Source organism: Equus przewalskii, chromosome 17 (genome assembly GCF_037783145.1).
Source record: "Equus przewalskii isolate Varuska chromosome 17, EquPr2, whole genome shotgun sequence".
Classification (NCBI taxonomy): Eukaryota; Metazoa; Chordata; class Mammalia; order Perissodactyla; family Equidae; genus Equus; species Equus przewalskii.
The window spans coordinates 26,696,974-26,713,545 of NC_091847.1; the positions used below are offsets into that span (position 1 = coordinate 26,696,974).

Sequence of the window (16,572 nt, forward strand, 5' to 3'; positions counted from 1 at the left end):
TGTTTCCTTCCCAGAACTACTCCCAGATTCAAGAAACAGGGGCCCTACCCAGGGCCACAAGCTTTAGAGGGCCCTGCATATCTCTGTCAAAAAAAAATAATAAAAATAAATTTATTAAAGATGATGTGGCTGCAACCGTCACTTTAGATGCAACCCACATTGTGATAAACAATATGTTCATTATGATTCAGTTCTATTTTTTAGCATCCATTATGATTTCTTCTTTGACCCGTCAGTTATTTAGAATTATGCTTTTACATTTCCTGACTTAGAAGGGATTTTAGGAATCTTTGTTAATGATTTCTCTCCTGCACACACTTCAGAATGATTTCATCTCGGGGCGAGGATCTTTGTGGAGGGCTGCTCACAGCCTGCTGCCATGCACTGGCGGAGCGGCTGCTCCCTCAGGCAAAGAGCTGTAGATACTGGTAGCAGGAAGTTGGCCAGGGCACACCAAAAGGGAAAGGTCAAGGGATATGGGTGCGGCCTCTGTCTGCTACACTGATCCTCAGACAACTACTTTTATTCATTTCCGGTGTACCCTTCCATTGTTTCGTTCTTATAATCTCCTTTCTTTATACCAAAGATAGCACCTAATAACACTGTTTGGCACCTTATTTTTTGTCACTTAATATGCCTTGGAGAGCCTCCCCTAAGAGGACACAGAAAGCCTCCTAATTCAGGTTAGAGCTCCACAATATTTCATTTCAGGAATGTTATATAACTTAGCTAACCAGTCCCCTTTATGAAAATTAGGCAACCACAGCTTCAAAGCCAGCTTACCACTCTTAATTTCCAGATGCCTCTTCAGATCCTCTCTGACTCTGCTCAGCTATGGACTTCAAAAGGCAATTTGTTATATTTTACAAAGCATTTCTAGATGTTTTAGAGATGGAGGGTTTTCAGGTGACTAGGTAGCTACATTGCTGAAAATAGAAGTCTAATCCAGACTCTTTCCAGCCTTCCATCAGTCATTTTTGGCAGCCAAGGTATTTCACGCTCACTTTGTCACCTCATGGCTGCACCATCACAACTACAGTCAAATGCAGGAAGGAGAAGGTGGCTTTCTACTTTTATAAGAAAAAACCAAAACTTTATTGGAAGAACCCCCAGAAGTCATCCACTTCCATCTAATTTGCCAAAACCTAGAGACTGACTAGCACTAGCTGCAAGGAAAGCTGCAAAAATTTGGTAGAATGGGATCAACATGACCGACTTAAGTCATTCATGCTTCACCCCTCAGGGGCTGAGTACTTAGCCATCCCAAAGAAAATTGTGATTCTACAAGGAAGAAGGGCTGTTAAGTGGTCAATGATCAGTATCTGCCACAATACCTCAGATGGAGTGAAAAATATAATTGTAAGCATCTGAGAGGGCAAAAATGATTTTAAGTAACAGTGATTTTTTCAGTTCAGTAAAGATACTGCCAAAAGGAAAATGAATGAAACATCTTTGATGCCTAGTCTAGGTATATTTTAAGAAAGAAGAAATGCTTGATCCTGGGACAAATGACTCATACATTTGAGAACACAAAATTTAAGGACCATCCTCAGAAACGTTTTTCTGCATTTTGTGGAGTTTCCAGAAGGCAAAGCTTTAATAAAACCTAAAAATTACAATAATTACCAACTACTTTTGAGAAAAATAACTGCGGAGGTTTTTTTAATCTATAATAAAATTAAACAGCTGTAAATGTGAATCATGATTGTATTCTTTTAACTGTCAAGATAAAGCAGAATCAAACTGATTAATTAGTCTGAAGCATTTATTCTTTTACTAATAAAATATTTTCCAGATAACAAGCTTATAACAACAATGACTACACGTACAGAAGTTGAAAAAAATAACATTTGTACCTACATTAAAGGTCTTTCTCATCAGACACATTCCTACTTGTTCAGAGTAATATTGCATAGTAGGCAATATTGGTGCCTAATCACTTTACCTTTATGAATTTTGATAATTTCATTTGCCAAACGTACAAAGAAAGTACGTAACTGGAAAGCAAAAATCTTTCTTATCTTTAAAAGTCTCCACAGAGATCAGATTGTTCTTGTGTAATAAAAAGCTCTTCTTGCATTTCAATCGGGGATTGAGTAAGCACATTTTTTAACTTTATAAGTTTTTAGGCTGCTGCTATTTTTCCAAAAGCATTCGAAAAGTTATTTGGTAAAGAGTAGATGTTACCATTGGTCAAATATAATTGTAAGTTAAATGGTGAGGTACAGTACTCCCCCTTTATCAGTGGAGGATACATTCCAAGACCCCAGTGGATGCCTGAAACTTCAGATAGTACCAAACTCTATATATACCATGATTTTTCCTATACATACCTACCTATGATAAGGGTTAATTTATAAATTAGGCACAGTAAGAGATTAACAACAATAACTAATAATAAACTTGGCTGTGGGACTATTATTAAGTAAAATAAGGGTTACTTGAACACAAGCACTGCGATACCATGACAGTTGATCTAATAACTGAGACGGCTACTAAGTGACTAACGGGGGGGAGCACATACAGCATGGATACACTGGACAAAGAGACAATTCATGTCCTGGGCAGGATGGAGCGGGATGGTGAGAGATTTCACCATGCTACTCAGAACCACGAGCAGGGGCCGGCCCGGTGGCACAGTGGTTAAGTTCACACGTTCCGCTTCTCGGTGGCCGGGGGTTCGCTGGTTCAGATCCCGGGTGCGGACATGGCACTGCTTGGCACACCATGCTGTGGTAGGAGTCCCACATATAAAGTAGAGGAAGATGGGCACGATGTTAGCTCAGGGCCAGGCTTCCTCAGCAAAAAGAGGAGGACTGGCAGTAGTTAGCTCAGGGCTAATCTTCCTCAAGAAGGAAAAAAAAAAAAAAAGAACCACGAGCAATTTAAAACTTATGAATTGCTTATTTCTGGAATTTTCCATTTAATATTTTCAGACCACAGTTGACCATGGAAAGCGAAACTGCAGATAAGGAAGGAATACTGTATATCTTTTAGTGAAGTATGATTAGATTAATATAGTTAACTACACAGCTTAAATGGCTGACCTTGAAAGATCACAGACCTGGAGATTATGCCTATCTGAGAGTAAAACTTTATATCACCATCTTTCAGAAATCTACCTCCAAATAAGACTGCTTCAAAGAGCAATGTGATGTTTAGCCTCAAATGCTTCAGGCCTCAAAGAGAGTCGAGAAGCCATGGGAAGTGTTTGTTTACATGCTATCCACATACATATATTTGTAATACAATAATTTCATTCTGAAAAACTGCATAATCAAAATAAAATCTAACAGTAGATATAGAAATGGTTCCTTTCAATGTTCAAATCACTGTAGAAATTTATTATATCAAACAGTAATGTTAAATGAAAATGTGCCATTAAAGTCAACTGGATTACTTGACCTTAAGTAATAGAATACAATTGGTGCTGTGAAACTCAATTAAATGAGATGTGAAAGCAACTATAAACAATCAGATTTTAACACAGCAATAGTCTTATCATTGCCTTTGCAACTTTTATATCGAAACATTCATTGAAATTTCTCATACTATTAGTGAATTAATAATATTCACTTAGATCAGAATATAAAACATTAAATTATATACGGAAAAATACACTTTAGATTTGAAAATACAAAATTATCAATATGCCCCAAAACAGCATTTTACCTTTACAATCCCAAGCAATGTGACTTGAGCGCTCACTGCTATTCCATCCAACAATCTGAATTCTCAGAGATGAGCATGGTTCTCATACATCAAAAGGGTTATTCTCTGAATTCCCCAAATTACCATTAACAGCAGCAACCTATATTGAAATCTTAAGCTGCTGTCTCCCTTGTGACTGCTCCATCTTAGAAACAGCAGGTGAGTATGGCAGCTGAAGTCAAGGTGGGCACTACAGTTTGCAACGTGCCCTTTCTGTAACAACCTGTGGGCTCTAACTCCAATAATTATCAGCCTGGCACTCCCCACTCCTGCCTAAAGCAATGCAATCCTACATAGAAGGGCCCAGAATGGCAAGAACATCAGATATGTAAACCACAGTAGGCTAATCTTCCTCTATTTAACATTCTGGAGACACTCAGCAGTAGACACAAATAGAGAATAAAGAGGTAGAGAGGTTCAAGAGGATTCCATTCTACTTTACTTGTTCTCCCTAAAAATGTAATCAGTATTTCTCATCCATCTTTTCAGTGTGTCCCATAAGACTTTCTAACAGGTGCCTATAAGTTCTCACTTCATAACAAATCAGACTTCAGAATTGAGGTCTGTGTCCCCAAAATCTACCCACCCTTCAAGATTAACCAAAGGTTACTACCTCTATAAAACCACCTCCAGTTTGTCACATTCAAAATGAACTTCTCCATGTTTCATTTTCTCATTGCACTTGCATGTCTATCTCTGCGTCAATAGTCTTTAAAGCCTGTAAGGGCACAGACCTAAGCCATTCTAATTTTTTCAACCTTAGCTCCTAGCACAGAGAAAATACAAAAACTAAACTAAAACAGCATACTCACTAAAAGAGGCACTGAAATTATGGAAGCAAAAAATAAAAAACAAATGTGCCCAAGATCAATTCTCATCACAGGCCAAAAAAAATGTCATCCCCACCTACACACATGCATGTGATAAGATCACAAGACAAATGAGATAAGTCATGTAAGTTCTAAGTGATGCTGCCTTCCTACCGACCAGGTGTCCTCAGAGTGTAAATGTACTCTGCTGCTCTGCTGTCTCTACAGGAATATCTCCTGGAGTCATACTGACTGATTCCATAGTTGGAGAAAATCTTATCGATACCAATAGAGAAGCAGCATCTTTATAACAGGTGCATTAAAAAAAGGCTGAAGATGCAGCCAGAGCTCTAATTACCTGTAACGCTCACTGATGGGAATATTCTGAGAGAAGTATAAAGCCGACGTCCGTGCTCTCCAATGCCATTTCTTTGCAGGAAGGGTATAAAGGACGCAGTCTTCTAACTCTTCTTGGAGCAGATCCACCAGCTGTTTATGAGACCCTCCATAGAATGCCTCAATGATGAGAATACTCATTGGCCCCTTCAAGCCTTCCCAGATTCTAGATAACAAGCAAAAAATATTTTTTTTTCAAACATATGTCTATGTGTATGTATAAAGATTTTTTTAAATAAAAATAAGTTAAAATATTACCCTCGGAAAGCAAATATAAATAATTTACAGACACATTAATTTTTAAAACAGGCTTGTCTCATAAAACACCAGGTTTATATTTTTGCAATCAATATTTTTACATCATTTGTGTTAATAAGAGTAATAAAGGATGCTTTATGTTTCTGATTTTTGTTTTCCTCTTGCACTAAGACTACTTCCACAATGACTCAGTTTTCTCTCCTACTCCAGGAAGTTGAAAGCCCTCTCCTGCTTTGACTACTCACTTTCTGGTTGGAATAACTGTGACCCTGACTCAGTAAGCTCAGAACTGGTTTGGCCTAAGCTCTATCTAGTCTTGGACAATCATTGAACTGATCTCCTAACTAAGACTTCCACTCCAAGAGCCTTCATTTGTAAGATTCTTTCCAGTCCAGAAATTCTCTGATTCTGTAACTCTCATATTACTCCAGCTTTAAATTCAGCAGCATTGAGAGCTATCAATGCTCTCAATGAATCTCTATTTAGAAAACACATATTCATATTCAAATCTCAATTCTCCAGTATTATATATCTTAGAATACAATTTCTTGAGACATTGCACAAACCTTGACCACTTCCCCACTATTGTCAATATCCCATCCCCAAAGAAAGACTGAAAAAGTGGGGTAAAGCTCTATGCCTGCGAACCAGCAAGGCTTCTACAACCTTTCTTTAAACAACAAACCCATTCAGAGGAATACAGCAATGTTTTATTAAAGACATGCCAAAATTTTCATCACAGAGAACTGGCTATCAAGCAATTTTTTATTTTAATAATATGATTTTTGTTAATGTGCTCAGTGAAATAAAAATACATGTAGAAATGTAAAAACTTTTATATACGCTTCAAATTATATGCTATTTCCTGTAAGAAGGAAGAACATCATTCTGTACATAAACACTACATTGTTTAAAAAATATTCCAGATGTTTGAATGCTCCTTTATGACTTAAATAAACACCCACTCATTAAACAGAATATTGCTTTTCTTAATAACATTGTTCCACAAAATTATCAGTCTCAACAACCCAATGATTCCCTTTCCTAACAAAACAGTACTTCCACTTGACCAGTCAAAGCAATGCCCACTTAAATTGCATTTCAAAGCAAAGAGTCTCAAATGATTCTCAGAAAAGAAATGACTGGGGCCAGGCCGGTGGCTCAGTGGTTAAGTGTGCATGTTCCGCTTCGGCAGCCCTGGGTTCGCTGGTTCAGATGCCGGGTGCAGACATGGCACCACTTGGCAAGCCATGCTGTGGTAGGCGTCCCACATAAAAAGTAGAGGAAGGTGGGCATGGATGTTAGCTCAGGGCCAGTCTTCCTCAGCAAAAAGAGGAGGATTGGCAGCAGATGTTAGCTCAGGGCTACTCTTCCTCAAAAAAAAAGAAAAAAAGAAATGACTGAGTGAAAAAAGCTTATTTTTGGATGTCCGAATCTTCCAATGAGCATTTTTTGGGAAAAATATGCAAACATATTTCTCTTATCTGCAAAATAGAGAAGCAGTATTCCTCAGGTAGAAAAAGAATGAACCCTGGGGACAGGAAGATATGAGTTTAAAGCACAGCCCTGCCACTTCATAGTTGTGTCTTTGGACAAGCTGCCTAACTTTGTAGGACTCAGTTTCACCTCCTCTAAAATGGGGATAACAGTACTAACCTCAGACGTGTGTTGTGAAGATAAAATTGAAACACAGTAGCTTACAAACAGTAATAAGGTATTTCCCCCTTCCCATTATTAGTATAAATCACCTTACTTAAGGACAAAGGGTATCTTCGAATCCAAAGGCATTTTAAAATCAGTAATCTTCAATCACAACCCCCTATCCACCAAGGACCAGTGGGAAAGGTAGATATACACATGCAATTGAAATGCAGTGGGTGTTACCCATTCCTCATCAGCAGCTTGCATTTCAGATATGAATTTGAGAGTCCCACAGGTTTTGTGAGTAAGAAGTAAGCCCACAGGCTGAGCTATGCAGAGGCTCAATTTTCTCAGGCTAGCTGGAGACTTCAACTCTACTAATGTAGTGTTCAATAAGTTAACAAACACCCTCCAAGTTTAACAAAAGAGTAGCCATTAATCCCTCAAATGATGGAAACTTCTAGAAAGCAACTGAGAGAACAATAAAAGGCAATTTTTAAAATTATATCAAAGGTTTCAAGAAAGACAGAATAAAGGCTGTTTAACATTAATTTGCTTACTAGATCATCACAGATATCTACTTTCTTTCTTTATTCCCTCTGACCTAATCATGCTAAGGAGTATATGCCCTGTATACACTTAAAAGGTCTCTGAAAGGCTCTTATAAAAATGACCTAAGACAGTTCCCCAAGTGATGGAAAGTAATAGAAACCACTCTAAAGAATATTTTATTCATATAACCTCAAAGAAAGCAACATCAATATTAGAAGGAAAAAAAAGCCTTCTGGTTCTTCACTACTTTGCCCTTTTCCATGATTAATCTAGAGCACATATCATGCCATATGTTTACAGATGTTTCTTATGGGTCTGAATCATGAGTTATCTGTAGACCATCAGCTACTGTGGAGGCAGTACGTGTAGGTGCTGCTGGAGATTCAAGATACTAAGTAAGCAGAACTGAACACCAAGCATGTGGGAGGTCGAAAAATAGAAAAGGGGAAAAAAAGATTATAGTTATAGTAGATTTCCACCCCTTTAATAGCTCAGTAAGGAGAGTGAAATGTACAGGTTTGAACTAGCGTTTACTTGAGCATTTTTCTAGTGGCCAATGGGTGTGCCTGCATTTGGGGTATTTTTCTAGGGAGAGTAACTATGTCCTACCATCTCTGAAAACTATACTTAGTGGCTTTGATTCATGGAAATTTGTTCTGCTTGTTTTGTGGAGACAGACATCTCCTGGCAGTTCTCCACTTACTTGTATTGCAACTCTTGCGGCAAGAAGAAAATGTGTTCTTCCCTATAGCCTTCTTAAAGCACAACCTGGAAGAAAGATGATTCCCATTAGGTGCAAGCAAAAGAGGAGAAGCTGATTTTTAAATATAAGATTCAAACCAAATGTCATCACAGCACATTAAAGAACAGCTCAAATACTTTTGCTGTGCTTGAATTTTGTTTTAGAAAATAGTGCTTGAAACAAGCATGGGGCTGAAAAAAAAAAAAAAAGACTTTGTTAAAAAGGATTTTTGCTGTTACGCTGGAATTTGCTAAAAGATAAAGGAAGTACAGTACTTGCCCATCTGAGCAATAATTCCAGACAACTGCAGGTGGTCACCCTGACGCCACCCATGCTCACAATATCGGCTGAATACAGACATTTTACACCACTGGCAATGGCTACTAGGGAGTGACTGCCTGGGAGCAGCGGTAACAGGGCCTTAACACTGAAAGTGCTTCCTCCACAGCAAGGACAGAGTCTCCTTGATGGCAGGAGGCTGTGGCCAGGTGTTTGCCAAAAGTTGGTGGGTGAGCCTACACATTACTAAACGTCTTACATGGATGCATGGGTTTATGAATCTGTTAAAGCATTAGCATATGTACCACCACAGACCTGAAACATCTGAACTAAATATCTCAGAATTAGGGGTGCGGCATTTTAAAAGGAAGAAACAACAAAAAAACTTCTTTCGTTGGAGAACAAATAACAATCAGAAAGCCCATGTCCTTTCTGCATGACACTAGAATGACATATTTTATGATATTAAGAAAAGAGTAACTGGCCAATCCATTCTTGCTCCCTAAAGGAGCATATAAAATGTTTCAGATAAATTTTTATCAACTTTAAAGATTTTCTGCTTAAACAAGTAAGCTTCAGTTAAAAAAAACATTTCTTCAGCATATTTTATTCCTCAGTGACACCAGATAAGTGAAAATCTACTATACTATTAAAGCTTTAAGAAAGTTTAATTCATTATCAATACTATGATTTAATGATACATGGCTAAATGCTAAACATTAAATTGGTAATATAAAATAAGTCAAAGCAATAGCTATGACATAGGAATTTTAAACTACTTCAGATTCTATTTATGATCACCAGAGGTCAAAATGATCTATCTGAGAATTATCTGCCTTTCCAAAAATTTATTTTTACGATGAAAAGGGGATACAAAGTAAAAAATCACAATAGTATTTCATATAAACATTTTGACCAAAATGAAAAAGTACCATTAGAGTCATCTCAATTAAAAACTAATAACGCATTGATAATCTCACGGAGAACAAAAGTAGCCTGAAACCAATGCTATGAATATTTTTAAATTTTTATTAAAACTTTTTGTCATTGTACCTGCATTTATTTTAAGCTTGACCCAGTTTCTTTATTCCCTGAGCCATGATCATTTTCAAGGTGAACTACATTTTTGTTTACCTCCTCTAGCAGTTAGGACTGCTGTGGTTGTTGAGGCTTTTTTAACAGTACAGATAAAGGAAATTTGCAATATGCTATTAATGTATTGAAAAGAAGTACTAAGTATAAATACATCGTGGATTTTTTAAAACTAAACCTGTCACATTAGAAACCCATAATTAGCCCTCATAGATGATGTTAATTCAGTTACCTATAATATTCAAATAACTTTCCAACCAAATACCACGTAATAATTTTAAATCAGAGGAATTGTTGTATTAATATATTCCACAGACACCTTACTGCTATTAGTTGTAGGAAGGTATGGTTTCAGTGAGGATGGTTTTAACGGTTTTAATCCCACACACATGAGAAATTGATTCCACAGGCTAATCCATACATGGTTTGATACTCTAAACGTCAATCAATTGCTGAAAATATATTTTCTATTTGCCTATATACAATATTTGGAAAGTTAAGCTTGGCAGAGCAAAAAATAGAGAGCTTAAGCACTTAATGCCTTAAGTCGGGGAAAGTAAAATTTGAGTAGGATTTCCCAATAGGTCATCAGAGGTTTACCTGGTATTTTCTTACTGACCCCTCCCCCGTCCTTCCCTTCTGCACCTCCACCCACCAACTCCAACACACCCAGGTTCTACTTAAAAAGCAACCAATAACCCAGCAGAGTAAAATAGGCCAGTACTGAGAAAAGTTAGTATTACCTTCCAGCCCACTCACTTATTTTAATGATTCATCAGGGAAACCCCAGTTGTTAAAATATACCTGAAATCTCATTAAATAGTGAAAAATAAGCATGAAAAGATTTCTGCTTTGAAACACATCACCACTGATTCCCCAACAGAACCGATTAAGGGTGAACACATAGTAAAAATACATTTTGCTAAAAAAAGTTTCCTCTAAGTATCATTCTACATTCAACTATCATATGGGAAAAGAAGAGACTAAGATAAACAGATCTTATGAAAAAGTTACTTTTAAAAAACTTTTATAAAAATCAGGCATAGAAAATTCATCCTAACCCCTAGCCTCAGTGTAATCTCTGAAGACTGAAATATAAGCTGGCATCGAATGCAGAGTAATAACCTTGCAACCATTATGGAGCATATAACCTAACATTTATGATAACTTGTATACTACTGTGTGTACTTAAATAGAAACTTTTTTTTTAAATCTTGGGTTCATACTGAAAAAGATGTAGCATTCCAATATTTTATTCCCCCACAAGACTATGGATGTTCTAATTTCTCCAATCCTGACTTTTGATTCCTGTTGTGGTAACCAAGAACTGAGGATTTATGCAACAAAACCAAGATTTGGTAAGAAGATTTATACGCCATACTGTCTGTCAGATAACTGCAAGCTAATTTCAAATGTGCTTTTCCAATTATACGATTTCCAATAATCTTTTAATACATGCTTTTTTTCAAAATTACAATCTTAGATGCATATATGGCTATTTAATTTTCCCTAACAGATATTTTCATTCTTTCTCGATTTGGGATTTAACTTTCTGCCTCAAAATATCAGTCACTTATTCCATGACTTGAATTAAGACAAAGTCTTAGTTATAATCTTCTGTATCACATGCAAATTCAACAAATACTTAACATGTACCAGCACTATGACATCATTCACTTGTTTTCAAATATACATAATTTCCGCAAATAACTAGATGTATATATATTAAAAATTCATCACCTATTTTTGTAAAGTTATATTCCATATTATACAACAAAATTATAACTATGAAATTTTTTGTGAGAAGTTTACTGGTTTAATTTCACTAACAAAATACTACCATTCTTTCTATTTTTCATTGCTATCAATTTCATAAATAATTTCAAACTATAAAAGTAGCAATGAATTAGTTCTACTGAATACTAAAAATATTTTCAGTTTGCTGACATTTTAAAATGTGCAGTATATTTATGAAGCAATAGGAAATGTTACACCAGAAAATTCTCTCATCACTCATTTGAACTACTGCATTACCCTCTAACTAGGTCTCCATGCTACCATGCAATTCTCCATAAGCCAGCCACAAATCATCTTTCAAAATGCAGATCTGATCATGAAGTGACATGCTCAAAAACCCTCCATGTTTCCCTCACCTACGGACAAAACCCAAAGCCCTAAACATGTCCTTCTCTGGCCCCTTCCTCTCTCTTCACTACAGCCTTACTTTCCCTTCTCCCACTTCGATTCCTCTTCCCCCACCTCCCCAGGCTGCACTGTGGCCATACCAAGCACTCAAACTCACACAGCTATTTTACACCTCTATGACTTCACACCTGTATCTCTTTTTTGTCAGCCTTCTCATTGTGTTCACTTAATGAACTTTTCTTAAAATTTCTGCTCATGAATCACCAGTTCTATGAAACCCATCCCTGAAGTCCTCTTAAACATGACTTCCTTCCTTCTCTGTACAGTATCAGTATACCTGTTTCACTGTTTCCATGTTTTGCTTCCCCACGGGCCTGGGAAAATCTGGAGGATGGAGACCATGCCACTATTTTCCTGGGAGTTATCCCAGGATCTGACACACAGTGAATGTCACTAAGCTTTTGTAGAGCTGAATTGAAAATCAGGAGGAAATGGGAAATTGATTCTGCCTTTAAAGTAACACTGCTTTCACTTAACACAGGTCCTGAGCAAATGAGTGTCAGGCAGCACTATACTTCTTACCAATGATTTCCCATTATCTCTGAAGTCTAAACTAAATCAAGCAGCTAGTATATCTGGACATATATTATTATATTCTCTTTTAAATACTGATTCTTTTTTCTTACTGTTCACAGAAATCAGAATTTATTGGAAATAATAATTTTTTTTATGTAGATATGTTATCTTACCCTACTAATACAATAGAAGTAACAATGATTAAAGAAATGGAAGAAACATCACGGGCAATTGAATTCTAGGCCAAAGCAAGTTTCATGGGCTAAGAGAATATCTGTGAGATCCATGAATTTTGAAAATCACCTGCAGTTTTTTATATTGTTTGATCTATTGTCATCCTAGTTTAACACTAGAAGTGGAAGTAGGATGAGAAACCAATTCCCTCACCATCAATCTGGAGATCCCATTCCACATTTAGTAATTAGGCTTTTATTTAACAGGGAAGAAAAAAGGCATTTTTAAATACTTTCTGCCAACAATTATTCATTTTATAAAAGTCTGACAAGATGAATAATGTATTTGCTTTCTCAAGATGGCATTTCTCCAAGCCTTCCACCTTCCTGAAATGGGCTGCAAATCAGCTCAGGAGGAGAAAACTGGGATATCTGACCCATTTGGATATGGATACCTAAGGAGAGAAGCCAGGGTGAAATCAAGGGTGAAAGGAATCATAGGTGAAAAGAATGTTGGTGCCATCGAAGAACCACTTTTCTTTTACAGAGGAAGAAATGGAGAATATTGGCATCACAGAGTAAGTGACAGAGCAACGGTTTAACCCCAGGTCTTCTGACCTCGTATTCACATATCTTCCCATTACTGCTGGCACGTGGTATGACACAGGTAAAACATGCTTCCATTTTCTAGTCTTTGGAGTTTTGGGATTAAATATCAATGTTTAATATTATTAATATGCAAATGATTTACATATTGCAGTATACATTTATATGCACGTGGAATATAAATGTCACTATAAAATGATAAATATATTTACTGCATATTATATTTAATAATAACTCCCAATAGTTTGTAAATCTAGGACATCAGTGGTATAAGTTAGACAAAATTGAATACCATATAGTTAGGGTGGTAAAACTCAAACTTTTGTTCTGATTTCTTGTGATTCCTTCTAGAGTCCTGCATAATCACGCCTCCCTGACCTCATAACCCTTATCCTTCACTCCCCAGATCTAGACTATCACCTTTTTGATAGGATAATAAGCCTTAAGGACTAGGATGGAAGAAAGATAACATCCAAGATTCATATGACAACAAAGATTTGTAGTAGGAAGGCAGGAGGCCAGCCATATAGCTATGTTCAGTCTATCTTATAGTTTACTACAGTCACCATCAAACAAAGTCTTGAGTCCCCCTGACATAACAATCTGTAGTACTTCTTTGTACTTATCACTTATAGGCTATTTTTACATGAGTGATTATATAAGACCCGTGTGCTCCATTCGATATTAAGTTCCATGAGGACAGTGACCAGGTCTGCTTGCTTACTGCAATATCCCCAGCACTTAGCAAACAGAAGGTGTTCAATAAATGTGGGTTCAGTCAATAAACCATAATACCCTTTAGCAACAGCCATGACAAAATTTCTTCCTAACTCCTCTAAGACCTTTATTATCATCAACCACAAATAATCAGCCCTTACTACCACTAATTACTATTTATTCTCACAGACAGAACTTGATGCACACATTCTATCACCATCTAAATATACCCGGTGGCATCTTATAGTATTTGAAATGTCACCCCTCAGTCTAAGGAAAACAGTTCTGCCAACAGTCCTGCTGAGGGGTTTAGAGGCCATGTTCCACGTCATGCGCAACTGTCTTCTCTGACCTGACTGGACTCTACAAGAATTTAACACAAAGACAATCAACACAAACACAAAGAAAGCCAATTTAACACAAACAAGTCAATGACCTGGAAGGATTCAACTGGTTTAATTATTAGACTGGCATTTTTTATTGGACAGAAACATTATCTTGCTACCCTACATTGGCTTCTATGCCAAATTTTAACTCAGACCTGGTTTGTGCAGGGTAACATAAATACACACAACAAATAAGTATAAAATAAAATGGGTCACAGATTCTTAACTATACGGGCGCTAATGAGTCTCACTCTAACATCTTTTAAGAACTTAACTCACATTAACCAAATAAAAAATTGTTGAGATGTTTCCCTCTCCAAGTGGGAGGTACATATCACATTTTCAGTTAATTTTGAAACAGAAATAGCAGGATTACTCTAACACACAAACATTCTCAATGTCTATTTGAAGTGTAGCAAACCAAGCAAACATGGGTGGCATTCCCTTGATGAGTTGAAATAAATGTCATCAAGTATAAAGTTCTGGATTTACTCACTTCCAGTGAAAAATGAAAAGGACATAATCTCGCAACTCAATCTATTTATCAGTGAGGGAAATCAACTTAAAAGAAATGCAAAATCCTAGCAGCTCAGGAGGCAAAGGAATATCAGGTAAACACGGAAGAAGAAAGAGAAATTTCCATAGAGGACTACATGGCTAGAAATAGATATCCTTAGTATCAATATTAGACACCTTTAATTTTTTAATATTCACTTTATATCAGTGAAAATAACCCTGCAGTAACAGATTTTTTAAACTGTGTTAGGAAGTGTGATGTAAATCCAGTATTAGAATCTGTCCTTTAAGATCCAAATAAATAAAACCATGTTTTAAAGACGTATCAATTAAAATATTTAGTGACATTTTTCTCATCTCCAAAGTTCCACATGAATATAGAAACCTACTAGAAGTAAGATTAGTTAAAAGTATATTTTCTTCTATTTACTTATTGCAGCAGGTCTTTTTCTAGTTGCCATATAGTCTTCAAGAATGTTGTGATTTGCCAATGAGTCTAAGACATTTGCTGATGGTTTAAGAAGCCAACACTAGAAAAACTGACTGGAGTCTAGAAATTGTAAATGATAAATTTTAAAAAGTCAAAACTCAGTTTAGACCAAGGCTGAGTAAATCTGAGGCTAATAGATGTGGTAATGAGAGCTGTATCACTATTTTTAAATATCACAAGGGGCATATTATTAGCTACCCACTATTATAAGAAAAAGAGTCAGTCTGATAATAATAGACTGGGATTTTAAAATCCTGAAGATATTTAGGATTGAGACTGTTGAGTAAAGAAACAGACAACAGTGTATAATTTCTAGAAGGTCTACTATTCTCCATAGTTTCTGCAGGGGAAGCATAGGCTTGCCCATAAGATCTGATACACAAGACTCCACTGAATAAAAAATAAGTAGCAATAGCTCAGTTTCCTGATTGGAGCAAGCACTATGACTTTATCTATTTAGTGGCCTTGTCTGTCACGATTATCTCTTTATTAACTGGTTTTTCAAGGAGACATTCCAATGATATAAATATTTTGTCTAATGAAGCAGAGACCCCACAGTACAGAGTATTCTTTGCAAACTACCCAAAGCCGCACTCTGTACCCTCATCATCTCTTAAGCAAGTAATTTCACACTTTGCAAACAGAGTGTTCAAACAGAGTAAGGTTGCTTAGGAGATAATTAATTCCCCCTGCATCTCTATCTGGCATATATGTACACCATATCTGGGACCGTAAGTCTCTCTACTGGATTAATTAGCATTCACAGCGAACAAACAGCCTGAATCATTGTAGACAGAGATTATAAAAACTCCTAAAACTAGGTACATAATATCTTGTATTTCATATAATAGTTGTTCAGTTGATCTTAGTAGAATTGAAGTAAAGGAACACTGTGCTTCCCCTTATCACTCCTCTTGCTCAGTGTTCTAATGTCCCTTTCCTGGCCTTGTTTCCAAACTTTACTTGCCAAAAACTAAGTTTAAAGTATCAGATAAATTCCTTCACATTGTTCAGAGCTAATGCCTGCCAGCCCAAGATGTTACCTCTCCCAGGGGTACTTGTATGTTGCAAGGAAGCAATAGGTGATGGCGAAATTTCAGCCATCTGCAAAGTAGATGAGAACAGTCTGTGAATTTAAAAAGACTCTTCTCAAGTCCTGAAAACGCAGCCTGAAGTTGGCTACTAACTTTATGAAAGCATAAGGCTAGATTTGCTTTGAAGTATTAAAATGTCCTATCACATTTGAACATAATATAAAAACCTTGAAAACTGTGCATATCTTTTGATTCAACAATCTCACTTCTATGAATTAACCCTGGAAATTGTCAAGAATCTTTGTTGAACTCTTTGCCCAAAATTGAAACCAATCAAACTATCCATAAAAAGGGATCTCTTATGATTAATGATCAAAAATCATAATGAAGAAAAACATTTATTGGCATGGGAAAATTTTTCCATGATTGCATAACTGCATAAAACGAAT

The 16,572-nt window shown here is 36.5% G+C and overlaps 1 protein-coding gene across 42 annotated transcripts in view; it reads right to left on the reverse strand.

The window, feature by feature from the left end:
- The window catches only part of GTDC1 (glycosyltransferase like domain containing 1), a 424,081-nt gene that overhangs the window by 290,323 nt on the left and 117,186 nt on the right, over positions 1-16,572 (reverse strand). For 25 of the 42 annotated variants that reach the window (XR_011528723.1, XR_011528722.1, XR_011528719.1 and 22 more), the window contains 2 exons: positions 8,071-8,135; positions 4,879-5,082 (listed from right to left, as the gene is read on the reverse strand). The exons of 1 other annotated variant lie outside the window; for it this stretch is intronic. Coding sequence is in view for 36 of the 41 variants with exons in the window: in XM_070581300.1 (XP_070437401.1) it covers positions 4,879-5,057 (179 nt within the window). In the remaining 5 variants the exon portion in view is untranslated. The remainder of the gene's footprint in view (positions 1-4,878; positions 5,083-8,070; positions 8,136-16,572) is intronic. 16 more of the 42 variants (XR_011528724.1, XM_070581305.1, XM_070581304.1 and 13 more) reach the window with 1 other exon arrangement.